The 27,770-nt window shown below is 41.1% G+C and overlaps 1 protein-coding gene across 1 annotated transcript in view; it reads left to right on the forward strand.

The window, feature by feature from the left end:
• Positions 1-27,770, forward strand: part of LAMB4 (laminin subunit beta 4) — a 91,365-nt gene that overhangs the window by 50,060 nt on the left and 13,535 nt on the right. Inside the window, 15 exon segments of the mRNA XM_030554265.1 lie at positions 81-201; positions 1,280-1,457; positions 6,620-6,763; positions 7,550-7,781; positions 9,167-9,324; positions 11,402-11,626; positions 12,032-12,252; positions 13,991-14,084; positions 14,986-15,361; positions 17,120-17,280; positions 20,403-20,608; positions 21,660-21,688; positions 21,690-21,861; positions 26,330-26,396; positions 26,399-26,473. Coding sequence (XP_030410125.1) covers positions 81-201; positions 1,280-1,457; positions 6,620-6,763; positions 7,550-7,781; positions 9,167-9,324; positions 11,402-11,626; positions 12,032-12,252; positions 13,991-14,084; positions 14,986-15,361; positions 17,120-17,280; positions 20,403-20,608; positions 21,660-21,688; positions 21,690-21,861; positions 26,330-26,396; positions 26,399-26,473 — 2,459 coding nt within the window.

Here is a 27,770-nt window from a genome sequence, read left to right on the forward strand (position 1 = left end):
ATTTTCTTAAGCAAATACTTTATACCTATGAACTTTCTGATAAAGGAACATTGACTCCTGTATTTATTCCTTCTAAACAGAATTGCACTTCTGCATACTCCTGTCTGCTTAGACCCAGGAGTAGAGTATTTTGTAGATGTTTATTTATCACAGCCTTCTGCCTCTGATCCAAAGACTATATCATACATCTTGATTGATTCAGTAAGTAATCCTGTTACATACTTCCTTTTAATAATATTTATACCTCTTTCACGCTCCTTGACAGAGGTATATTCAAAATATTTTGTGAACAGCCTTTAGAATTCTTATTTTAACCATTTAAAATCAAATTTTAGCAAAAAAAATCAGAAAAGCATGCTTGTGGTTACACTAATTTGTATTGGGTGTACATATTTTCATGTTCAAATACAGATTTATATTTGTGTACTAATTTCTGTGTCTGAATAGTATAACTATATGTCCGGACACAGTAATTGTACATGCTACTAGTCAGTTGGTTGTATAATTGATCATTTGTTCATTTACTGATGAAGTGCAATCATTAGTAGAGTAAATGCACACAGGTCTTTGTGCACAGCTTTTCTAAAAAATCTAAGCTAATATGAGTGATCCTCATGGAAAATCTTGGATATGTGTAGAGATGGATCCCAGAGTTTGGATCTAAATCTAGATCTGAATTTTCCCAGAAGTGTTCACATTTGAGTTTTGGAATGGTTCGTTGCAGAGCTGGGAGTCACACTTGAAATTCATATCCAAACTTTTCCCTAGTTTCAAGGAAGTTTGGAGGTGGGTATTTGGTTTGTGCTCATTTCCAGATAAAATTTTGAAATATTTTAGCATCAGTTTCTCTGGTAATCTTTGTAAAACTGAGTTTGATGGGCAAGGGAAGGGGGGAGAATGACCAAGTTTGGACTTCAATTCTTCAAACTACTTTTCTCTCTCTCAGAAATGGATGTACAAATGTTGACCAAATCCTGCCTTTAGATTCACAAATGCAGCTACCTCTGACTTCAGCAGCAGTTCCATACAAACCTCATTCTGAGGCCATACCATAATTTGGTTTTCTAGATATATATAATGGAGACTCATTTATCTCAAAATCTAGGGCAACTCCCAAAACCTTAGAATAAATGTGGATTTGGGTGCTGGAACAGTAAAATGGAACGTCTAGCAATGGCTGAGCTCAGGGTTTCCAGTCATGAAGTGCAGAGTTGAAGTAGCAGAGTTCGGTAAACTGTAGTTTTCTGAATGCCCTTTCCTCTCTTTGTAAACTCCAAAGCTTGGACTTATTCCCAGAATCAGTTCAGTGAAGAACCTGTGCAGTCAAAAAGATCTAGATGAGTACCAGTAATATCACTGCGTTGAAATTGCTTCAGAAGTTGGACCTCATATTCTACCTGAAGTGTGTGCAAGGCTCATAGTGAGCATGTCAGCTCGGATTCACAATGGAGCAGTTCGTAAGTATCTGTACTAACAGCATGGTATAGACACTTCCACCAATGGTCGACTTTACATCAGTGATTCTCAAACTTTGGTATTGGTGACCCTGTCATAAACAGATAGCTAAGGGTTAATGTCTCTTTCACCTGAAGCACCTGACCAGAGGACCAATCAGGAAACCGAATTTTTTTCAACTCTGGGTGGAGGGAAGTTTGTGTCTGAGTCTTTGTTTTCTGTCTGCCTGCTTTCTCTGAGCTTTGGAGAAGTAGTTCTGTTTTCTAATCTTCTGTTTCTAAGTGTAAGGACAAAGAGATCAGATAGTAAGTTATATGGTTTCTTTTCTTTGGTATTTGCATGAATATAAGTGCTGAAGTGCTTTGATTTGTATTCTTTTTGAATAAGGCTGTTTATTCAATATTCTTTTAAGCAATTGACCCTGTATTGTGTCACCTTAATACAGAGAGACCATTTGTATGTATTTTTCTTTCTGTTTATATAAAGCTTTCTTTTAAGACCTGTTGGAGTTTTTCTTTACTTCAGGGAAATTGAGTCTGTACTCACCAGGGAATTGGTGGGAGGAAGAAATCAGGGGGGAAATCTGTGTGTGTTGGATTTACTAGCCTGATTTTGCATTCCCTCTGGGTAAAGAGGAAAGTACTTTTTGTTTCCAGGACTGGGAACGGAGAGGGGGAGTCACTCTGTTTGGATTCACAGAGCTTGTGTCTGTGTATCTCTCCAGGAGCACCTGGAGGGGGGAAGGGAAAAAGGATTATTTCCCTTTGTTGTGAGACTCAAGGGATTTGGGTCTTGGGGTCCCCAGGGAAGGTTTTCCAGGGGGACCAGAGTGCCCCAAAACACTCTAATTTTTTGGGTGGTGGCAGCAAGTACCAGGTCCAAGCTGGTAACTAAGCTTGGAGGTTTTCATGCTAACCCCCATATTTTGGACGCTAAGGTCCAAATCTGGGACTAAGGTTATGATATGAGTGGCAGCGGGGGGATATAGACAGAATCCAGAAGCCAGTAGGAATATTATATTTTTCTTTTCTCTGCTAAGGGCTTTTTAGCAGAGAGAAACAGTTTGGTTTTAAAAGGGAACCAGAGAGAATTTTTTTTCTGCTCTCTCTGGCAGTTTGTGGCTTGCATGTTAAGCAAGAAACCATTAAGGTGCTATTAAGAGTCTTTTGTCACACAATAGCACTCCCATTGACAGTCATTACCAGCACTATATAAATGCAAATAAAGTGGTTTTTCAGGTTTACTTAACATTGAAGATTAGCTAAAGGCACTGTTGCTAGGCAGACTTCAGGAGGCAACAGAGTACCTGCAGTTCTGAAGATAAACACCGGAGGGCACCCCAACCCAAGAAAACAGGAACCATGACTTCTAAGGCAAAAATCGAGGCCGAAGAACAAATCAAAGAAGCTGAACACAGGCGACAAATGGAGATGAAAGAAAGAGAAGAACAAATCAAACAGGCAGCACACAAAAGAAAACTAGAAGAAGAAGAAGTGGCCTACCGAAGGAAACAAGCAGAAGATGAGTTGGCCCACAGAAGGAAGCAAGAAGAAGAAGAGTTGGCCCACCGCCGGAGCAGTTTGTAAGTATCTGTACTAACAGCATGGTATAGACACTTCCACCAATGGTCGACTTTACATCAGTGATTCTCAAACTTTGGTATTGGTGACCCCTTTCACGCAGCAAGGCTCTGAATGTGACCCCCCTTATATATTTAACACCATTACAAATGCTGGAGGTGAAGTGTGGTTTGAGGGTGGAGGCTGACTGCTCGCAACCCCCCATGTAATAACCTCACAACCCCTCGTGGGGTCACGACACCTAGTTTGAGAACCTCTGGTTTACATGCTCTCGGTAGAATATTATTATAGGCGTGCACTATATCTACGTAGCTATAAATAGATAATAAATACAGTGCCAATAGATGGCACTCCAGAGCATGTTGCATAGTTTCCTCGATTTTGTAGGACTAATAAAACTTGTCGTGCACTGCAAATGGCTTCCTCTAGCAGCTGTTTGCATCAGCACTGAACAAATATGACAGTCTTTCTCTTACAGCACAAAAACATTAAAAATGACAATACTTGTGGTATCTTTAAAGATCACTGTAACCGCCCTATTCTGACACGATTCGCAGCATAAAATATGAACTCTTTGGCCTTTTTAATGACCTAAATTAGGAGAGATTTGGGGACTCTTAGTTCCTGAGGCAATGAGGCTTGGTGACCTCAGCAGCCCCATGTAAACAAGTTCTTAGAAGAAACTATATGGTGGTTGCATGTGGGCAAACGGATACTCTAGGAAAAGGTAAAGTAACTAGTGGCTACAGGCAGGGACAGATTAACACAAGGACTTTAGGGGCTGCAGCCCAGGGCCTCAGGCTAGGGGGGGGCCTGGCGCAGCAGGGCTCAGGCAGGCTGCCTGCATGCTGTGGCCGCATGCGGCTCCCAGAAATGGCCAGCTGCTGGCACATCTCTGCGGCTCCTGGTGGCAAGGGGAAGAGGTTGCTCCACATGCTGCCTCCAACCCCAGCACTTTCCCCACAGCTCCCATTGGCCAGGAACCAGCCAATGGGAGCTGCAGAGGCAGTGCCTACGGGCGCTGGCAACATATAGAAACATGCTGTCCTCCTCCCCTCGGGGGTGCGCAGAGATGTCCCACATCTGGCTGCTTCTGGGAGCAGCATGGGGTATGGCAGGCAGGCAGGCAGCCTTCCTGAGCCCTGCTGCACCGCTGGCTAGAAGTTGCCTGTGGTAAGTGCCTCCCAGTCGGAGCCTGCACCTTGCACCCCTTCATGCACCCCAACCCCCTGCCCCAGGTCAAAATCCCCTCCTGCACCAAACTCCCTCCCAGAGCCTACACCTCTCACCCTCTCCTGCACGCTGCACCCCAACACTCTGCCTCAGCCTGGAGCCCCCTCCTGCATCCAAACTCCCTCCCAGAAAGAAACTAATATAACAGCTGTTCTAAGGTAAGAAGTAGGCTATTTTGAATTAACTTAACTATATTCTGCATGTTTTAAAACTGAAATGTAACCACAGAACAGCTTTATGTTAATTAAAAGGCAAGTTTAGTATAGCGTTAATAGCCTCAATGCCATAATTGTGATCATTTTGTTTTAAATTAGGAAAAAGACTTATGTATAGGGCTCCCACAAAATCTACTAGCCCTGGGCCCACAGGACAGTTAATCTGGCCCTGGCTACAAGATCTGATTTGTAGCAGTCATGGGTTTACAGAAGGTAGAGCATGTAATCAAATGCTGGCCATATAGTGTGAGCTGTGAATGTTTAGCGCCACTGGTCAGGGTAGCCCACTAGGGGACATATAGTAAGACAGTTGTGCATTTACCCCAACATAGTGTATTGTAATCTCAACATGCCCTCCTGTGCCCATAGCAAACTTGCAACAAAACAAGTTTTTTGCAATTGCTGCATTATCAATGTGTGGTTTTGATTCCCGATTATCACTGACATAGTATACTATTTATTTTCTTTTGATGCAATACTGGACTTCAGTTTCAATGTGTCCTTGGCTTTCCCAGTTGTGTTTTTGCTCTTCTGTGAATTATACTTGAATTTGTCTATTCATCTCTGTGTCGTCGTTGTTCTTGAAGGGATGGTTATCAGAAAAAGAGAGTTAATGACATTTATTATTATCACTATTTATTATTTGTATTATTGTAACAATTGCTTGTTTACACGCTATAAATGTCATAGTTTCTATTCATGGGAAACCACAGTATTTATGCTATCCTTTCCAAAAGGCTTGTCACAAATATGGCTGGAAAAGCTAACATGTTTCAGTTTTCATCAGGAATAATTTTCCAGTTCTTCATTACTTTTGAAAAAATCAGTAGTGATTACATTCTAGGGCCTCAATCCTGGAAACACTTATGCACAGGCTTAACTTTGTTACCGTCAATAGTTATATTATTTTCAATGGGATTACTCATGGCAGTAAAGTGATGCATATGTGTAGCATGATCAGAGCCTAGGACTGGTGCTGGAAAAACATAGCCCAACTGCCATCCTTTCACCCACGCTGACCTGTCCAACTGTGGCAGCAGCCAAAAGACTCAGATAAATTTGAGCTGAAACAGTGATTCCTAATCTGGTGGCTGCCAGCAAGTGCTGCAAAAATACCCATAAGTCATACTTACCCTGTCTTGCTCAGGATTGTGTGCCCTTCAAACAAATGTCTTATTGCTTAGAATGAGCAACCCAGTTCAGATAAAATAGGCTCAAAATATCACCCTTTCTTCAATCTAAACCAGAAAATATTTCTGCCATTTGAAAAATTCCTTGCCGCTCTGTGGGTGGCTGTGCATGTGCGTTTGTGCATGCGTATCTGTGAAAGAGAGAAAGAGATTAATTCTCACACATAGAGCTAGTTGAATAATGGGGAAAATATTCACAAGTAATTTATACACAACTGACAGAAAAAAAATCATCAAATAAATTATCTGCTACATATTATTCCACCATGTATAGTATAGGTTAAATTATGAGGGAAAAATTGTTGCATCCCATTAAATAAGCATTGCAGCTAGGCCTACAAATGCTATTATGGTGAACAAAAATGTGAACATTCATCAGGTACGTTACCTGCCACAAATAATTCACTCATGTCTACTCTGCTCTTCCTGGTGGTAGCCAGGACATAAAGCAGAATTACCACAAGTGATGTAATTATCAAGATATTTCATTTTTATTTTTTTTTGCTGAAACATAATGATTTATGATTTGCTATAACCACTTCCATTAGTTTATGTCTGTAAATGGATTTGTGAGCATGTTCAAAGTCCAAACACTAGCAAATCTCCCTTCAAAAGTATTAGACCTTAACCAAACACCTCAGACTTTGAGCATATTTATATCTGGATCCAAATTTTGCAACATCCTGAACTTTACAGATCCAGATTAGAACTTTAAGGCTTGTGTTGATGACTGGTATAAGATCATCATTAATGTAACATTGTCAAATAGTTCAAAGCACATAATTTGGTGGTAGATAAACCCCCGGTTTGTGGGACTCAGACTCTGCTTTGTTCAATTAGCACGTCTCTGGTAACTCTGAGTATAAAACCTGCTAAGGAGGGGGAAAGCATGAAAATAGTTAACTTCATTTTTCATTATGTATGTGTGAATTTTTCTTGCCAACAGCATGCAAGTGCCATCCAGAAGGGTCCCTGAGCTCCAGCTGTAGTCAACTTGGAGGCCAGTGTCAATGTAAACCTAATGTTGCAGGCCGCTGTTGTGACAGATGTTCTGCAGAAAGTTTTGGTTTTGGTTTCCATGGATGTTACTGTAAGTACTAAACAGTGAACATTAAACAGTGCTTCATATAAAAGCAAACTGAATCTTTACCCATCCCTCCAACTGAACCTCATTTGAGATTCAAAGAGCACAATTAGCTTTCCTCCCAACCCCCACTTCCATATGACTCTGCACTTTCTGGCTCCTGCTGGGAATGGAAATGGAAGTGCTGAAAAAATTATTGCTCTGATGGTAATTCCAGCCTGACTGGAAACAGACAATTCCAAAAGACTTATTAGAAGGCTCTTCTCGTGTCATTCACAGCCCGCTTCTGGAGGCCAAAGAGATTCAGATAAGCTTATGCACACCAAACTTTTGGGGGATTTCCAGCTATTGACATGCATGAACCTACAGTAATAAAATAAAAAATCATCTCTGACCCCCTACAGTCCCTTCTGCACATCTAAGCAGGGCCAGCTCCAGGCCCCAGCACGCCAAGCGCGTGCTTGGGGCGGCAAGCTGCGGTGGGCGCTCTGCCGGTGCCATGAGGGTGGCAGGCAGGCTGCCCTCAGCGGCTTGCCTGCGGAGGGTCTCCTGGTCCTGCGGCTTCGGAGGACCTCCCGCAGGCACACGGGACCAGTGGACTGTCCGCAGGCAAGCCGCGGAAGGCAGCCTGCCTGCCATGCTTGGGGTGGCAAAATTCCTAGAGCCGCCCCTGCATCTAAGTGAAGCTACATCTCAGTCTTATGGCCTCAGATGGTGACCAGTTTCAGGAAAATACATTTAGAATTTAGCTGATCCATAACATAGCATCTCCTTTTTCTTGTGTTTCTCTAGCATGTGAGTGCCATCCTCAAGGCTCAGTGAGCACTTTGTGTGATCAGCTGACAGGACAGTGTTCATGCCGCCGAGAGGTTGATGGTCGATGCTGCAATCAGTGCCTGCCTGGGTATTTTGGGTTTCCCACCTGTCGCCCGTGTCCATGTAATGGCTACGCAGAGCTTTGTGACCCTGTGACTGGTGCATGCCTTAGCTGCAGCAGGTTTACAACTGGAAGTAGGTGTGAAAGGTATGCAAGGGCTGTCATCTAGAAAGTGTGTCTGAATGTTAGTGAATAGCTTGAGATGCATCTTTTGGTGTGAGGCAATGTCATTTCAAACCTTCAGAGCTGGGTAGCTGGGAGTGGTGGTTGCTGGCTGATGGTCCAGCTCTGAAGGCAGCAGTGCAAAAGTAAGGGTGGCCATACTACACCATGCCATGGTGCTGCTGGCAGTGGTACTGCCTTCAGAGCTGGGCTCTCGTCCAGCAACCTTTCATTCACCACTCTCCAGCAGCCCAGCTCTGAAGGCAGCACTGCTGTCAGCAGCAGCACTGAAGTAAGGGTGGCAATACTGCAATTGTCCTGCAATAACCTTGCGACTCCTGCACAACCCTCTTTTAGGTCAGGACCCATACAGTTACAACACCCTGACATTCCAGATTTAAATAGCTGAAATCATGAAATTTACAATTTTTAAAATCCGATGACTGTGAAATTGACCAAAATGGACTCCAGCACCTGTTAGGAGGCATTCAGCACCTCACAGGATTGAGCCCTCGTTATCTTGATGCATGTGAAAGGTGCTGCATATATCTTAGAATTGTGAATCCTACCAATTATTGAAAGAAATTTTCCAAAACAATAGTTCTCAATACTTGTTCTCATACTTTGTGTTTGCAATAATCTTTGAGGAGCCTAAATGAACAGTTCTCTGTCTGCTGGTTTGTAGTTTTTCCATATGAATGACAAATTATTTCCCCCATATGTTTCTAATGGGGCTGGAAATAGTTCTTCTTTTTGTCTGTTATTGCAGCAACAGAAGTGATGTCAATATAATTCTGGTACAGTAATAGGGTTAGTTGGCTGATTAGTTTAGTTTGGCTGAGTCATCTCTGCCCATTCAGTTTAAGGAGAACTTCCCTTTGAATTCTGTGGGGAGTTCTGCTAGAAAATGGTTTAGACAATATGACACTTAGGCTATTTGTTGATTTCTGGTGGTAGACTAGCTGTCTTAGAAGTAGTAGAACAAAAATATGGTGGGTCCTTTATAAATAACAGTTACTTAGTGTATCTGAGATGGTGTGGGAAATTTCAAATATATACATTTAGAAAATTTTACATTACCAATTAGACTAAAAGCTTCTCTGAGGAGGTGGATGATTGAGCCAGAACTATTTGGCAATGCCCCTTTAACAAAAAATGTGTAATTTGCTCCGTGTTTGGGGAATATAGCAGCGATTCTAATTCCTTTAATCTCTTCAAGCCTGGATGCTTCTGTACCAAATAATGGGAGTAGCATTATATTGACAAGTGTTGTCATATTTTAAAACATGAACCAAGCTATCGGCATGATCTGAGAGGCATATCTGTCATGAGGATTATTTAATGTGTCTCTGTGGTGACTGTTTTGACAGGTGTGTCGATGGTTATTATGGAAATCCTCTCACAAGAGACCCTTGTCGCCCATGTATGTGTCCAGAGTCACCTGCAAGCAGTAGATATTTTGCAGATTCCTGTTACCAAGATCCTCACACTTTGCAATTAGTCTGCAATTGTCTTGAGGGCTACTCAGGTATGAAAAATATAGTTTAATTTTCATCATATTACAGTTCTTAAGGAAAGATTGAAAAATTACAACTAATTCCCACCCATCTGCTCAACGATAGAGTGGAATAATGAAAATAAGGTAGATAAATAAGGCTAGTGTCTGGTTTATTGGGACAAAGGGGGAAATCATGTAGTAACTGACCATCCAGAGAAAGCAATAGTTCTGCAATTAATGTTCCAACAAGCAACTAAGGAAATCAGAAGAAACCCAAGAAAACTGGACTCGGCAAAGCAAATTAATCTATTTCTTCTTTCATTTATTACTGGATAAACCTGTTGTCTGTCCTCCTATTAACTCCTTATGCATTAAGGCTCAGATTTGCGAAAGTGTGCTGCAATATCGGCTGCTCAATCTGGGACTCTTGCAGATCCTCAGCTAGTGTAAATTGTCATAGCTCCACTGAAGTCAATAGAGCTATCACAGTTTACACTAGCTGAGGCTCTACCCCTTCGGACCCCATTTTCAGTGCTGCTGAGCTAACGTCAATGGGAGTTGCAGGTGCTCATCCTCTCTGAACTAAACAAGCCATGGATACCCAAAAACTGAGGAACCCAAAGTAGTGAACTGTTTTGAAAATGTTGGTTTAAAATGCTGCCCCATAAGAGAAAAGCTCTTTATGCGTGAGTTTTGATCTGATCTCTCAATCACCACAGGGTTTTTTCTTACTTCTAACTATTGTTTTGCAAATGGGTGGTTTCGTTCTGGGTTATTTTACATGTTGCTGTTTTTGTAGCAACTTGACTCTATTTCTTAGTGTCAAATTAGTCTTAATCTCCAGGGGGGAAATGAAAGTGCTTTTCCATTCCTCTGTCCATCAGAATGAAACCAGCTATTTTTGTGAGATGGAAAAAGTTACCTTAAATGAATGCTTAAAACAGAAAATAAAGTTAGCTGATGTTTGTATCCAAAGACCCTTAGGAAAAACATAGTTGATAATCTTTCTTTCACCAGCCGTTCCTAAAGGAGAAGGCAGCAGATAGAAATGGCAGTGCTGGCTTTATTTCCTATTGGCAGCATGTATGTAAGGCAAAACCTTTTGTTCTCAAAATATGCTGCCAGCTTCTGACATAGTATCCACCTTTACTTAATCCAAACTAAATAATAAGACATGATAACAATGTGTCAAATTTCATAATCTTTACTCAGGCCAAGTGCCCTTTGCAGTTCTGATTAAACCCTGAAGAATTGTACTTGTCCTGATCACTACTTATCCAGGGCACTTCTGTTATGAATAATTACTGCGGATCTGGTCATACCTCCAAGATCTGCACTCAGTGGGAGATCTCCACAGTTAGACGTTATCCACTTGTCTGGAAATATCCTCACTTCCTAAGAGCCTGTGAAAGGCTCTGGAGACTGTTATGGACCAAGACCAGAGGGTGGGCAGGCGTTGGTTAGGAGTGAGCCAGCCAGAGGTGAAGTGGAGTCACACTGGCCCCCAACCAGCCCATGAAGATTTCTGAGATAAAGTAAATATAGCCCCTTGGGCAGCTGCAAGTAGGGACTCTATTGCAGCTGTAATGCCCTGGGACTCTATTGCAGCTGTAATGCCAGGGTGATGAGGAGGCCCAGAGCCAATAAAGAAATGGAGCCTATATGAGGATGGCCCTGACTAAGTCCCTCAGGATCTGTATGGATCATGGGGATCTGCTAGTTCTGGGGCAGATCTGTGGCTCATGCCATGAGTGTGGCAAACCCCCTAGCCTCCCATGGGCTTGTTTGAGGAAAAACCCCACAAAAAGAGTCCTGCAAAATTTTCTAACTCCTAAAACCACTCTTGCAGGGACTTCCTCAGTGAGAGATGTTGTGCGGGGGAGGGCTGCACATTTCCAGCCTCTGGCCAATGTGGTACATGTAATATTAACCTACTGTACAACTCAAATGCAACAATGTCCAGTTGGATAATATAAGGTTACTTGGGAAACTCGCATCTAAAACTAGGTTATCAGAGGCAGTAGGAATTGTCAAGAAGTTTTGTCAAAAGATTATTTCATTTGTGTTCCTAGCACTCAGCAATTGATTTTGCCTTCGTTTCTGGCAGGCAATCAGTGTGATGAGTGCCCCAGTGGGTTCTTTGGGAATCCAGGAAGACCAGGGGCTCAGTGTTTGCCATGTTCCTGCAATAATAATATTGATGTGGCAGATCCAGAATCCTGTAACAAGGTTACAGGAGAATGCTTAAAATGTTTATACAACACGCATGGACCAAACTGCCAGTTCTGCAAACCAGGTTACTTTGGGTCAGCGCTTCTTCAGAACTGCAGAAGTAAGTAAACAATTCAATTGCAAGTAGATATTACCACCAAGAACTAAGATCTGCCTTAAAGAAATCATGGTGCACAGAGGAGTTGGCTTTTGCAGGGCTGGTAACCCTTGATGGAAACCGAGCAATTTATATAACACTATCTTCAAAGTGCTGAACAAATACTCATTAACTGTGTTAGCACTGTCAGTTAAATTGCCATTCCTAGTCATTCTTCAAGATTTCCTCCCAGTGTATATGGCTCATATGAGAGAGTCCGCTATGAAATGAGATGTAGTACAGTTCTATGCTCTAAGAAAAGAAGCAAAAACTTGTTCCCTTCACACAGAAACAAGAATTAAAGTTACTAAATGTATTTTAAATATTCTTTTATTTTACCCAATATAATAACTGGCATTCTCTTTCCAGGGTGTACTTGCAGTTTTTCAGGTGTGAACCCAGCAATATGTCCACCTGGAAATGGAGTTTGCCGGTGCGACCAAATGACTGGAATATGCCCCTGCTTACCTAATGTAATAGGTTCTACCTGTGACCAGTGTGCTTCTGGCTACTGGAACATGTCTCATGGAATAGGATGTCAGTTCTGTGACTGTAACCCAAGAAACTCTCAAAGTAACCAGTGCAATCAGGCAAGATAATGACTCTGCTAGATGGGAGATGTAATGTCTGAAGTTACAGGGACATTTTGAAAGGACACGGTCAAAGAATCTCTCATAAATTATCAAAATCTTTTGTTTTTCTCATTGTTAATAACAATTTCTTAGACAATTTCTTAGCTTTCTTTGAAGCTGTCACAAATTAATTTATCTTTTTTTTTGTTTGGATGCATCATATAATACATGCTGTTTTGTTATAGCAGGTTTGCTCATAAACAATGAGCTCTGTACATTCATGTATCTTCCTGAAATGAAGCACTGAAGCATTTTGTGTGGAAATGGCACACAAGGATTATACGCCTTTATAAGTGTGTGTAAGAGGAAAGAATTAGTCAAATTCTGAACCCAACGGCAACCTCCACAGTGTCCTTTTAAGTATTTATTTGCATGTGGTAGTAACTAAAGACATGTTGTTATAGCCAGGTTGGTCCCAGGATATTAGAGAGACAAGCGGGGTGAAGTAACATTTTTGACTGCAGAGGTGTTAATGGGCCACTTCACTTTGAATGGTCTCTCACAATATGTTAACTACTTGTGCTAAACAATCCGTTCTACCTCCCATTTTGCTGTGACCACTGGGAGTACCTTTCCCAGAAGTTGGTCCAATAAAAGATATTGCCTCATTCACCTTGTCTCTCAGACTGAAGTCATGTCATTTGTTTATATCTTATCATGAAATGAGTTATGTTTTATCATATTTAATCTATATGTACTTTTCAGGACTCGGGGGGTCTGGAAAACTCCAAAGTTTTTCCAAGGCTGAATCTGTGGTTGAAATTCTGATCCCTTTGAAATCAGTGGGAGTTTGGCCACTGACTTCCATGGCAGTGGGATCTTATCCCATAGTTCTAACTAAAAGAATTTCAGATTTTATTTTATAAGTGTTTTCTGTTTGTTTGTTCTTTAGTTTAATTGTTGGAATTGTAATTTTTCTGAGTCAAATTAGATCAAGTTAGTAAAGATTTTACCAGTTAATTTAACCAGGTGAATTTTATTGTTTGAATTCCAAAATATGTTTTCTGGGGGCAATTTGCACAATATAACTTTGAGATTCTAAGTTACAGTTAATGTATCCTGAAACTGGGATCTAAAGATCAGTAGTTTAGCTTGGAAGGAATAAGAATTTGATGAAGCAAATTTACTATATATAATAGAAAAACCTTGCCTCAGATGGGCAGAAAATAGCTGGGGATAGCTGAATTTAGGAGCGTCCGCCATTTATCTTCTCAGAGGTCAATAATGAGGTCTGGAGCATGTGAAATCCTTCATCTCAGTAAACTAAGAGCATTTCCATGCATCTAGTTTGTTTTCACTTCCATCTGTGTGATTTCCCAACTTTTAACCATATATCACTAAGCAGCTGGAGCATGGTAACCTTTTTTGGGAGATTTGGGCCAATCCTGTAACTCATTCTGTTTTTAAAAAAGCATGTGACCAATCCCACTACATCCTTTGTGCAGCTGTATGTCATAAATCACAGTGAAAAAAATATATCTATTGAATTAAATGTTTATTCAGTTGGGTCGTGCTATTTCTTCCAAATCATATTCCTGAGACAAGGTGGGTGAGGTAATATCTTTTATTGGACCAATTTCTCACTCACCTTGTGTCTCGAATATCTTGGGACCGACACAGCTACAACAACACTGCGTACATAATCATATTGCTGGCAATATTGCTGGCAGTTGTTTACTGAAGAATGTTTTTGCAGTTCACAGGCCAATGTTCATGCAAACTAGGCTACAATGGAAGACGTGATGAATATGAGGAAAATTACTTTGGTGATCCACGAATCCATTGTACTTGTAAGTATTATTAGGGGGGGATGTACTGTATCAGAAATCACAATATTGTCTTTAAATGTTAGCCCTTCATCTGAATATAGCAGACAAGACATACAAATAGAGAAATAGTTTTGATTTAGCTTTTGTTCTGGAATATGGATTAAAAACCATTACATAATATTTGCCATGTTTGTCATCTGTAAGATTATCATAGAATCATGGAAATTAGAGTTGGAAAAGACTTGTTAGATCCCCAAGTCCATGTCTATGCAACTCCAGCATTGTTCTCTACGGTACATTTTAGAGCATTTTGACTAGTCTAGTTTAAATGACCCACAAGGTGTGGCATTTAGCTCTTCTCTAAGGAGATTATTGCCCAGCCTGACAGATCTCACTGTCAGATAATAATAGTATATAATGGTGCATAAAAGAAACCTGTAATACAACGGTTCATAAAATTTTTGCCAGTATGAACCCATTTTAGTGAATTATTTCCTTCCAGGATCCCAGACAGCATGGGGGACACAATTTTGTAGAGCAAAATGGTGCCATCCATAGATTGTGACCTCGCACACATAGTACATATGAGATCACGCTGTGAGGGGCAAAATGGTAGGGATTGACACAACCCCATTGGCTGATGATGCAACCCCATTTGAAGTCGCGACCCACAGTTTGGGAACTGCTGCTGTAGCAATTATTTGAATAAAAACTGTGTTTTGCTTATTGTGATCAACACTGCAACAGTGTTTAGGACTAACTCCCTTATGCGCCTTTGAAAATCCCAGCCTACATGGTCCAACAGCAATATGTCAATAAATGGCAAAAAATGTTTATTTGTATTGAATTGCATTATCTTTCATGTTTTACCCCTACAACTTAACTAAAAGAAGCAATGTCATGTTCCTGCCTTCCCCTGCAGCATGTACATGTAACGAGGAAGGAATTCGCAAACCCGAGTGTGACAAAGACACTGGAGCTTGCAACTGCCGCATTGGTGTCACCAGAAAGCTCTGTGATAGGTGTGGTCGAGGCTTCAAACAAGAATTTCCCACATGCTCTCAGTGTCACCTTTGTTTTGATCAGTGGGATAATGAAATTACTACCCTATCTCAAACTGTTCAGGGGTTAATGAGCTTTGCTGCAAATCTAGAAGATAAAAGAGGCACAAGGCCTGGCTGTGATATGCCCTTCAAAGGCTTAGAAGATAAGATTTCTGAAATAGATAGAATTTTTAAAACGCCTGTTCTTTCACTAGAGACATTCTTAAAGATCAAGGATTTTCACGGCTACATTCGGTAATATTTTCTCTTGTAGAACAGAAGTGCATTATAAATGTCACTGAATTGAAAAAGCAATCTTCCACTCTACTTTCATAGTTGTTCAATGTATTTATAGTTCTGTTTGTGATCACCATGCAGATACTGGATGTCAATTAATGATCCTAAATCATCGATAGATTTATTATTGTGTATCCCATTAACAGCTCAAATCCTGAGTTGCATCACAGCCCTGTCAGATGCAGTTGAGGTGAGGAAGGGGCCAAGTTGGCTTTAAAACACTTTTTCACTTCACTGAACCCAAGGTCAGCTGAAGGCTGGTTCATCACACCAGCATAATTTAGAACAGCCTCAGGTCTGCTCTGAACTGTGCCCAGCTGCAGATTCAAGAAGTTCCAAACTTCAGGAGCTCAAACAAACTGAACTTCCAGCTGATCAAAATACTTTAAGATGCCCACAAAGACTGCGATAGCCTTAAGATCCTTTCAGTAGGTAAATACAAGCACTCCAGAGTCCTGGATTTCTTGTCCAAGACACAGGGCTTGTCTACTGGTGCAGCTGCGCCGCTGTAGTACTTAGTGAAGATACTACCTTCACCGAAAGGATTGCTTCTCCCATCTGCATAGGTACTCCACCTCCCTGAGAGGCAGTAGCTGTGTCGACAGGAGAAGCCTGCCCATTGACATAGTGCTGTCTTCACCAGGAATTAGTTGGTATAACTACGTCGCTCAGGCATGTGGATTTTCCATACTCTTGTAATGTAATATGTAATATGTAATATGTTTGTAATGTAGACCAGGGCACAGACTTGCACATAATTCAAGTGCATGTATAAATCCCTGAAAGGCAGGGAGGTTTCTATATTCACAAGTGAGTTGGTATCTGAAGCTATATGTAATAAATATATAGATTAATAACTGACTAATGTACAAGAGCTTCACAGTATCAGGACATTGTGCTAATAATATATGTCTGAAACTAATGGGGTATTGGTATCACATCAGAATAATAGGAGAGGTGAAGCAATAATGTTGACACTCTGGTCAGAGCAAGGTGAGCACAAAGGGAGGAAAGGCTCTGGTACAGCACCTCCTAAAACTTACAATTAAAAACACTTTAGAAAGAAGCTCCAAGCTGGGAGGAAGCATTAGAAGAAGGAAGGAGGCAGTGACTAAGTACACATAATAGTCAGGAGATGAACTTTAAAAGACTTTAAGAGGCCTGGATTTAACACCCAGATTTTCCAAAGGCATGTGACTGCAAAACTACAATGGCATGCTGCAAACAAGTATTTGCATGCACAAATAGAGTGGCTGAATGCCTAATTAGCCAATCACATATGCATTCACCCACTCTGCACATGCAAATACATGTTTGAACATGTGAACCTGGGGGCTCGCCAGACATCTGATGTTCAAACATTTTTGTGGGAGCATTGTCTGCATCCTTCATGGGCAATTTTTAACACAATTCCATGACTTTAAGCATTTGAGGAATGGAAGATTGATAAATCTCCACAACAGGTTTTATCATGACCGATCTGAGCTTGAAGCGCACAGAACGACATCCTTACAGAAAGTGTCAATAAAATTGGGAATGTAAATGCTGGCCTTTTTTCACTTAGTCCTCTGGCCTTCCTAAATATGATGATGCCACAAGCAAATGTTTCCTTCTGGTCTAAGATAAACTGTTGTCATCTAAAATAATGTATATCTAACTCCTAGTTTAATAATAAATCTAGAATGATTACTGTACACCTGCACTTGTCTTCTGTAGACAAAAAGTTGCACAAATGGACCTACATCTCAATAAAATGGATGAATTTCCCAACCTGAATGGAATCATAGACGACATTAAGAAAGAAGCTGACCAGCTGTACGAAAACCTGAAACAGAAAATACATCTATATCACAATTTGAATAATTTGAGCCACAAAGGTAAGAAGACCAATAGCTAATCGAAATACGAGAACATTTTTCATGACATTTCACCTCCAATTTTTGCTAATTCATTTTGCATGGTTTTAAACTCTCAGATTTTAGCTTTCCATAACATCTCAATAGTTTAAAAACTGCCACCATTTTTTCATATATTAACTTGCAAATCTACTTTTAGCTCAAAATTCCATGACTTCAAGCATTCAGAATTTCATACAGAAGTACCAGAGCAGCCATATGAAAAAGGCAGAGGTAGGCCTCAAAAGCCCCCTGGTTTATAATGGGTTTGGGAGTTAAGAGGACCTGGGTTCTGTTCCCTCCTCTAACATTGACTGGCCTTAGTAATATTTTGTAAAGCACTCTATAAATGCAAACATTATTTAATTAAGAACCAGGTCATATCAATAGCATACACTGTGGCCAAAAGGGCTAATATGATCATTGTTTGCATAAAGAGGGAAGTCACGAGTAGGAAGGTTTATACTACCTCTTTATTTGGCAATGATGCAACCACTACTGGAATACCGTATCCAGTTCTGGTATCAATAATTCAAGAAGGATGTTGATAAACTGGAGAGGGTTCAGAGAAGACATGCTGTATAGTGATAGACTCAAGCAGTTTCATCTATTTAGCTTACCAAAAAGAAGGTTAAGGAGAAACTCGAAGTCTAGAAGTACCTACCTGAAGTACAAAAATTTGATAGTGGGTTCTTCAGTCTAGCAGACAAAGGTAAAACAAGATTCAATGCCTGGAAGTTGAATCTAAACAAATTCAGATTGGAAATAAGGTGAACATTTTAAACAGTGAAGTTAATTAACCACTGGAAAAACTTACCAAGGCTTGTGGTAGATTCTCTAACTATGGCAATTTTAAAATCAAGATTGGATGTTTTTCTAAAAGATCTGCTCTAGGAAGTAGTTTGGGGAAGTTCTATGGCCTGACTTCCCATATAACAGACTAGATGATCCCAGTGATCCCTTTTGGCCTTGGAATCTGAATCTGAATATCCTCGCAATATACATCTGGGAAAACAGAGCTCAGAGTGCTGAAGTGACTTGCTCAACATCACAGAGAATTGCAGTGTTAGAACTAGGTTCCTGTTCATACTGCATTCTTAAGTGAATTATGCTTAATATTAACTCGTGCTAAGGAGAATCTCCATCAGCTGGTAGGAGTAGTAGGGCTGATATCCTCTTTATAGGCCAGCCTCTAGAGAACGAGGCAAAAACATCAAGCAAATGTTAGTCCATTCAGTAAGGACAGTGGAACACATACAGTACAAACCACCCTACTGATTGATCGAAGCAAATAGTGCTCAGGACGAGAAAGACCTTCGATTCTGGAAGACTATGGCTGGAATGTCAAACACCTTATGATACAATAAAGAACCTAACTCTTATTTCTATAATACTGTCAGAAAGATGTAAAGTTTAAACTAATTCCAATGTATAGAATATGTGTATATTCAAACAGGGCTTGCTATTGTTGTTATTTTATTAATGTGCTCAGTGCTTACATGAAGCAAAATACCAGCACTTCTCTAAATTCAAAGTTTCTTGCTGCTTTATTTCAATAAGAATAAAATGGAGCTAACTAAGATTTAAAAAATGAAAGAGAAGATAAAAGACAAAGCTGAAAGAAAGAAGGAAGGAAAGAAAACAACTAATTGAGATGCAGAGCTTCTCTGCACTGATCCACTCTGCCACACCCCTTTGTGCCTGACTCCTCCATTCAGGCTGGTGCACTAGTGTTTCAGCACAATGTGGTGCTATTCCCACATTGATCACTTGTGCAGATTCTCAAAGCAATCAATAAAGCTGGAGAAACTTATTCAAAGTGGGGCTAAGAGAGAACATTTTATGCAAAGTGATAAGCAGGTCACTGATTTATGTACCTTTGTAGCTTAACCTGTTGATGCCATTTGGTCAGATTCCGAGTCCTTTTCATGCTTTCAACCTTTTAGAGACCAACAGTCAGACATTCATATAAAACACCCATAACTGAGGTCTCTGGTTTATACTACATATGGAGTCATGGCCCTATGCATCCATTAGCCTTGCCACCAAGTATCTGACAGCTCCAACACTAAGCACTGCCACCAGACTGCCAGCTCTCTCATGAGCCTTCCTACCTGTTCAGTCTGTTTTTTCTTTTCCCCCATCTAACCTCAGTTTGGTGCCAGCACCACATCAGAGTTATGTCCCTTTTGTGTGATGTTGGTATGGTAAGGTTAGAAAGCCTGAGCGATGGGTGGTGAATTGGACCCCACCACATCTGTCTTTGCATAAGACCTTGCAAAACAGAGGGTGTATAGATCTCCTCCTAAATATTCGTTTGGCTGGCAGTCTAGAGCATGGCAATATTACAGTGGTTAATTAGAGTTGGTGGAAAGACACAAACATCAATGTCCTTAAAATGAATATTCACAATTGATGCATATTCATTAAATTAACTTTCCTGCTCTGTCTTTGCAGATTGATTCAAAACCCATTGAAGTTAAAAGTTTTCATAACTTCAGTCAGCTTTGGATCAGGCCTCTAGTATCCAGCTGAGGCCTGGTCTACACTAGAAAATTAGGTCAGCATAACTTCCTTCTCAGGAGTGTAAAAAATTCACACACACACACACACACATACACACACCCCGAGTGGCATAGTTAAGCCAACCTAAATCCCTGTGTAGACAGCACTAGGTCGATGGAAGAATTCTTCCATTGGCCTAGCTACCACCTCTCAGGGAGGTAGATTATTTACACCAGTGAGAGACCCCCTCACATCGGCATAGGTAATATCTATACTGAAGCGCTACAAAGGTGCAGTTGCAGCAGTGCAGCTATGCAGCTGTAGTTTTTTAAGTGAAGACAAGCCCTGAGTAGGTTACAAAAACAAAACAAAACAAAACCCCACTCTCTATAGCTGGCTGAATAAAAGATTCACAAACCTGACAGAAAATCACAATCCCTGGCTGTCACAGCTTAATTTCCCCTCTCATCCAGAGCCAAGAACCAGCTGACAACCTAGCGAAGCTACTGCCACTCATCATGTATCAAAAATGTATTTGTTAGACACAATAAGAATATGGTCTGCCTCTCATATATTAAATGCTATTTCTCTTTATGTAGATTCCTTCAGCAACATTAGGAAGTATTACCAAATGTCATTATCTGCTGAACAGAAAATCAGTGGAGCAGTCCCCATCATAAGATACTCAGAAAACACCAGGAATGGCATATTTGCCATGTTAGGCAATCGAACCGCAAAAGAAAACTATACCTTGGAGCAGCTCAGGATGTTCAAGACTCCAGATATCCAAAAACTGAATAAAAAGGTAAAGTGCTATGGGTTTTATTTTTAAACGGGAGATAAATACTTGCTTTTGCTGTTGCCAATCAATAACACGGATATACACTCTTTTTTTAAAGGAATGTTTGCAGTACTTTTAAATCTGGAAAAGGAGCTCTCAGGGTATGTCTACACTGCAACTAGAGACCTGTGGCTGGCCCGTGCCAGCTACTCAGGCTCACAGGACTCAGGCTGTGGGGCTGTTTTATTGCAGTGTAGATTTCTGGGCTCAGGCAGAAGCCCAGGCTCCAGGATTCTGTGAGGTGCGAGGGATCTTGGGGATGAGGTCTTAAAAACAGAGGTACTGTCTGCTCTGTATGGACATTAAGGCCCTGTCTAAAGGTCACATGAGATAAAGCCATGTCAAAGGGCCTGTTTACAATTCTGTTGTCTAGCCTGGTTACAAGCATGGTTCAGTTTGTAACATAGATTGGACCTTAACCATGTTTTATAATTCAGTTAGACCTATGGTTTCATGATTAGGCCATGGCTTTACTCACATAGTTAAGGTTCAGCCTACACTTCAGCTGTGAACCTGGGAGAGGAATAGCTCAGTGGTTTAAGCATTGGCCTGCTAAACCCAGTATTGTGAGCTCAATCCTTGAGGGGGCAATTTGGGGATTGAGTAGGGGTTGGACTAGATGATCTCTTGAGGTCCCTTCCAACCCTAATAATCTACAAAGTGTAACCAGGCAAGGGGAGGATCCAGCTCTAGCTGCATTCCTTGACATGACTATATTTATACTGTACACAGGGCCTCAGCATCCCACAGCACTTTTTGTAAGACTAGCAGTTTTCACTGTTGTCATTGTCCAAAAGGTCCCACCACTTTATTGACCATTATACAGTGTGTGTTGGCAGGTTCACCGCCCACTACCCATCTCAGTGGCGTTGTATTTTGTGAAGTCTTTTCGGATCCTTTAGGAGAAAAGTGCCATTATAAATGCAAATATTCTTATGTGCTCTAGTATTACATTTCAGAATCATGAAAAGCTCATCACGTGTTGCTTCTTGCCATTAATGTGCTTTTATTGCAGAGTTGTGGGCTACCAGGAAACCTGTCGTGTTATGACACGTTGTGGGGGAACTTTATGTCGAAATAGCAATGGAAATGAACAATGTGGTGGCCCAAACTGTAATGGAACTCTTCCTCTTTCTACAAACACAGTCAAGAAAGCTGAAGAGACAGACATGTTGTTAAATAATTTGACTAGACAACTACAAGAGTCTGAAAATCAGGTACTGTATAACCTAATCCACTGTATTCTGTGGAATAATTTGGCAGCCAAATATGATGCAGGAATTAAGACAAAGAATTTGACTAATCCAAACTGTCATGTCCAGAAGGTAATTGTGCAAATATTATAAAAGGGACACTGTCAAAATTAGAGCAACAAGGGGGTCAGGTAATATCTTTTATGGAACCAACTACTGTTGGAGAACGAGATAAGCTTTTGAGCTACACAGAGCTCTTCTTCAGGTCTGGGAAAGGTATTCCGAGTGTCACAGCTAAACACGAAACAAGATTGTTTAGCATAAGGAGTTAACACATATTGTGAAAGAGGATTCAAAGTGGCCGATTAAAATCTTTGCAGGCATAGAACCAAAAAAGGGGGGTAAATTGTTCACAGATTGTTGTAATAAGCCATAAATCCAGTATCTTTATTAAGGCCATGATTTTTAGTGTCTAGCAAAGTTATGAATTTAAGCTCCGAGTCTCATGTTGTGAAGGTTTCCTTTGAGGACAAGGACTGAGAGGTCAGATATACAGTGATTGCTTTGTGAAGTGTTCCCTCACAGGTGATGCAGTGTTTTTGTGTCTTATCATTTTCCTGTGTGACTGTCTAGTTTCACCCACGTAGTTGTTATTGGAGGATTTAATCCACTGGATGAGGTATACCATATGTTGTGATAGGCATGTGTAGGACCTATAGATCTTGAAAGGTGTTTTGTGGGGGGTATTGATTGTTATAGCAATGGAGAGGTATAGGCAGGTTTTGCATCTGTTGTTATGTCAGGGTCTGGTGCTGCTCTGAGTTGGTGGGTCCTGGTTGAGCTTCCTTCTGATGATGAGATTGTTGAGGTTGGAGGGATGTTTGAGGGCCAGAAGAAGGGTTGGGAAAGATTTATTTCAGGATGTGGTCCCAGTCGAGTATGGTTTGTAACTATTTACTGATATACCATCTGGGTTCCAGTGTGGGGTGGTAGGTGACAACTAAGTGTGTGTGGTCAAAAGTTTTTTTTTTTTCCCCTGTATTGAAGCAGGTTCTTTTGGGGTATTTGGGTGGCCCATTTCCCTGAAGCAATCTACTTCTCTTGTGGAATATCCTTGTATGGTGACAGCAGTTTTAAGTGTGCTAAGATCTGTATCCTGGACTTCATCCTAGGAGCATATTCTGTGATAACTGAGGGCATGGCTGTAGATAACAGATTTCTTGGGGTGGTTACTAGATCTGTGAAGATAGGCATGGTGATCCATGAGGTTCTTGTATACAGTTGTCTGTAGAGTTCCATTGCTGAAGATGATTGTAGTGTACAGGAAGTTGATGCTGGTGCAGGAGTGTTCTAGAGAGTGTTGGATGGTGGTGGTTGTTAAAGTTGTGGTGGAAACCTGAGGGAGCCTAGGTCATCTGTCCAAAGGATGAAATATCATTGATGTGTCTCAGGTATATCATAGGGTTTGTGGTGTTTTCAGAAATTCTTCCTCAAGGTGGCCCATTTAGAGATTGGCATTTTGGGGACCCATCCAAGTACCCATGGCTGTTCCCATGGTTTGGACTCAGTATTTGTTGTTAAATGTGGAATTGTTATGGGTGGGGATGAAATGGATGGGTTTAGCAATGCGTTTGGGGTGGATAGCTGAGTGTTGTCCATTGCTTGTAGATCTTTGAGGGAGGCAGTGATGCATGCCATCATTGTGAGGGATGTTGCTAGGTAGGGAATTGACATCCTTGGTGGCAAGAACAGTGTTTGGAGGGAGATTGTTAATGTTACAGAGGTCCTGGATGAAGTCAGTTGTGTTCCGGAGGAGGCTGGCCCTTTGTGTGGTGAGTGGTTTGAGGATGGTTTCGATGAGTCCTGAGATTCCTTCAGTAAGAGTGCCAGGGCTTGGTATGATGTTTGTATATCTCAGCAAGTATGTAGCAGGTCCCTGGGGTGTAGTCATGAGGGATGAAGTTGTAGAGTTTCCCTTGGATTTTTTTAGGAAAAGATTTGGTGATATGTTTACATTTCTCTGTGAATTGTGCTGTTGGATGGTCTTTGAGTTCTTTATAGTAGATGGTGTTGGACAGTTGTCAGTCGGCCTCGTTCACATAGTCATCATGGTTGGGAACTACAGTGGTGCTTTGGCATATCACATCTACCACAATCTCTCCATTACAGAAGGACAGCTATGCAGTCCCTGAAATCCAGCCACCAGATAATGATCAAATCAGCAGACACTAGATTTATGATTTATTACAACAATCTGTAATCCAATAACTCCCCTTTTTTGTCCTAGGACTGCAGAGCTGTTAATGGGCCTCTTTACTTTGAATGATCTCTCACAATATGTGTTCATTAGTTATGCAAAACAATCTGTTCCACCGTGTATTTAGGTGTGAAATGCTGCATACCTTTCCCAGCAAAGCCATGGCTACACTGGTGCTTTACAGCGCTGCAACTTTTGCGCTCAGGGGTATGAAAAAACATCCCCCTGAGTGCTGCAAGATACAGTGCTGAAAAGGGCCAGTGTAAACAGTGCTGCAGTGCTGGGAGCGCAGCTCCTAGCGCTGCAAGCTATACCCATAGAGGATGTGGAGTACGTGCAGCACTGGGAGAGCTCTCTCCCAGCACTGGCGCTGCGACTACACTCGACACTTCAAAGCGCTGCCTGTGGCAGCGCTGCCGCAGCAGCGCTTTGAAATGCAAGTGTAGCCATACCCCTTGAAGACAAGCTCTGTGTTGCTTGAAAGCCTGTCTCTCTTGCCAAAATAAGTTGGTCCAATAAAAGATATCACCTTGTCTCTCTAATATTCTGGGGCCAACACCTGGCTACAATACTACAAACAGTGGCAAAATTAGTAAGCCAAATATCTGATGTGCTGTCATTGTCTTTTAATGTGAACATTGCTCCAGTGTGCCTTTTTACATCAGAGAAGAAATGTCATCTTATGGCTAACGCACAGGACTGAGAGTTAGGAAAGCTAAATTCTATTCCTAACTGTGCCACAGACTCGACAGGTGATCTCGCAAGACATCGGCCCTGATCCTGCCCACTCGCTTAACATTATGCACCTAAATAAGTCCCAATGCATGCTCATTGATATCATGGGATTCCTCACGTGCTTAGAGTTAATTTAAGTTCACGAGTAATTTTTAAAAAAAATCATTCTCTGAGAGCGTACTCTTTAAATAGTTTCTTTCACTTTTAAAAATGTCTTTAAAAATATGAGATGTTCTGTTTCTGTGATGTTGTATACGGATCTCTTCAGTTGCCAGTTCTCCCTTGCTAACTATGCAACAAAACAGTGAAAATGACTATACATAAAATCCTGTCAAAAGCACAGTAAACAAAGTGGAAAAATATTAAAAATTTGTTCTCATTTCTAGTTTCTTTCAATCCTGGTAATTATAGGTGATACTTGTAACAATAAGTCAAATATTTTCAGACAGAAACTTGATTTTTCATGTTGTCAATGTCCCTTTAACCTCTCTGGGCCACAGTTTCCTTCTTTATAAAATATAGGTGATATTTACAGTACCTTACAGGGGAATTGTAAGGATAAATTAATCTGTGTGAAGCATTCTCTTCCTGGATTGCAGAGAACCAGTGCATAGAAGTTTCACCTAAAGCACAATATGGCCTTGAGCAAAACAAACAGCTGTTTTGCTATTTAAAAATGGTTGAAACATAGCTAATTAAAATAAAACTATCAACTGGGGCCTGGTCTACAGTAGGAAATTAGGTCGGTATAACTAACTACTACCTTGTCAGAGGTGTGAAAAATACACAGCCCTGAGCAATGCAGTTAAACCAACCTAAATACAGCACTAAGCTGACAGGAGAATGATCCCATTGACCTAGCTCCTGCCGTTCGGGAAGGTGGAGTAACTATCCTGATGGGAGAATCTATCCCATTAGCGGCATAGGCAGTATCTTCACGGAAGTGCCACAGTGGTGCAGTTGCGCTGCTGCAGCATTTTAAGAGTAGACAAGCCCTAAATGATTATGAATATAGTATTAATAGAAACACTGAACTTTTAAGGGCATATTTTAAACCTCCGGGTCTTGGCACCATCCTTCATGTAATAATTTTAATAATAAATTTAATAATGTTACATTTTACACTTGTTCCAAGCAGAAAGGGGGGGAGTAGATGCAATTAAGAGATATTCCCCCCCGCCCTCCAGTCAACCTGAATGTTCATATCATTTTAAGAGTGAGTGAGGTACAGCATCTTGTTTTTTTAACAGTAGATATTTTTTGCCTTCAAAACAATAATTGTTTAACAGTCTGTGAAAATGGGAAGAATATATTATGTTGTCTTTGGTGCAGGTCCAAATGAAGTCAATGCTATAACACCCACTCAGTTTAACAGGACAAGAACCTGGCCCGGAGTCTTTTATAAGTATTATTTTAATATGTTCCGATGGGAGCCGAGCTTGCCAAACAATGACATTGAAACCCTAGAGAGGATAACACTATATTTAAAAATATTTCCAGATTGAAAGCATCAGAAAAATGGCAGAAGATACCAAGACGAAAGGCTCACAGTTACATGGGAAACTAGAGAAACTAAGAATCAAACTGAAATTGATAGTGAGAATGCAAAGGAGTTCATCAGAAAAGTGAAAGACTTTTTGTTAGGTAAATATGCAAGGAAAGTCCTTCTTTGAATCTTGTTTCCTGTATTTCAGTATCATATGATATTTACCTCTCTGCTCTGTAACATGATGGCTCAGCCTAGGCACCCCCAAAATGCACTGGCATTTTCAGCTTTAACAGCCACACGGCATACATGCGTCTGATCTGCTGTCTACTTTCAGACTTGATCAATCTCTTTCAGTGATGCTCTTTCACACAGCTCTCCCTCCCATGGCATATCAGTATGTTGGGACTATTTCCCAGAGATCTATTAAGTCCCAACCCTGTAACGACTTATTAATGGGTTTAATGTTAAGCATGCAGATGCAAGTGGTCCGGATGGCTACTGCCTTACACAACTAATTGTTGGTCCACTCATTCCCGCAAGGTCCAGAGCATTTCCCGTGTGGAAGGTTCTCCATGAGGATCCACATGTGGGGAGTGACCAGACAGGCAGGGCTGCCAGCGGAGGGCACAAGGCACATTCAGCCTTCCCACACTAGTCCTGCAGAAATCAGGACACAGTGATACATTCCACAGCCCCGTATAGGCCAGCAGAAGGTGATAATGAGGGTGGCTGGGGTTGGTGTGTGTGGGGCAGGGGAGGTCCACATTCATGCAACTCTAACAGTCATAAGTCGTTCAGAGCATCTGCAGCTCCAGCCTACAAGCCTGGGGCCTACTCTGCATCCTCACCCCCGGGAGCTGCATTTCATCTCTCCTGCACTTCACCTGCATAAAGCCCAGTGACCCCTAAGGATGCAGTTTTCCATGCTCTCTAAGAGGCACGGGGTTGACTGTTGCATGGTAGGGAGGGAACTGGAGACTTTCCTTTCACCCATTTCTTGACCTGCTTCCTCTCCTTTTTTAAAAGAACAATGAATGCATCAAATCTGTATTACCAACTGTCATAAACAGATAGCTAAGGGTTAATGTCTCTTTCACCTGAAACACCTGACCAGAGAACCAATCAGGAAACCGGATTTTTTCAACTTTGGGTGGAGGGAATTGTGTGTCTGAGTCTTTTGTCTGTCTGCCTGCTTCCTCTGAGCTTTGGAGAAGTAGTTCTGTTTTCTAGTCTTCTGTTTCTAAGTATAAGGACAAAGAGATCAGATAGTAAGTTCTATGGTTTCTTTTCTTTGGTATTTGCATGAATATAAGTGCTGGAATGCTTTGATTTGTCTTCTTTTTGAATAAGGCTGTTTATTCAATATTCTTTTAAGAAATTGCCCTGTATTGTGTCATCTGAATACAGAGAGACTATTTGTATTTTTTCTTACTTTTTTATATAAAGTTTTCT

The sequence above is a fragment of the Gopherus evgoodei genome, chromosome 1, assembly GCF_007399415.2.
Source record: "Gopherus evgoodei ecotype Sinaloan lineage chromosome 1, rGopEvg1_v1.p, whole genome shotgun sequence".
Lineage (NCBI taxonomy): Eukaryota > Metazoa > Chordata > Testudines > Testudinidae > Gopherus > Gopherus evgoodei.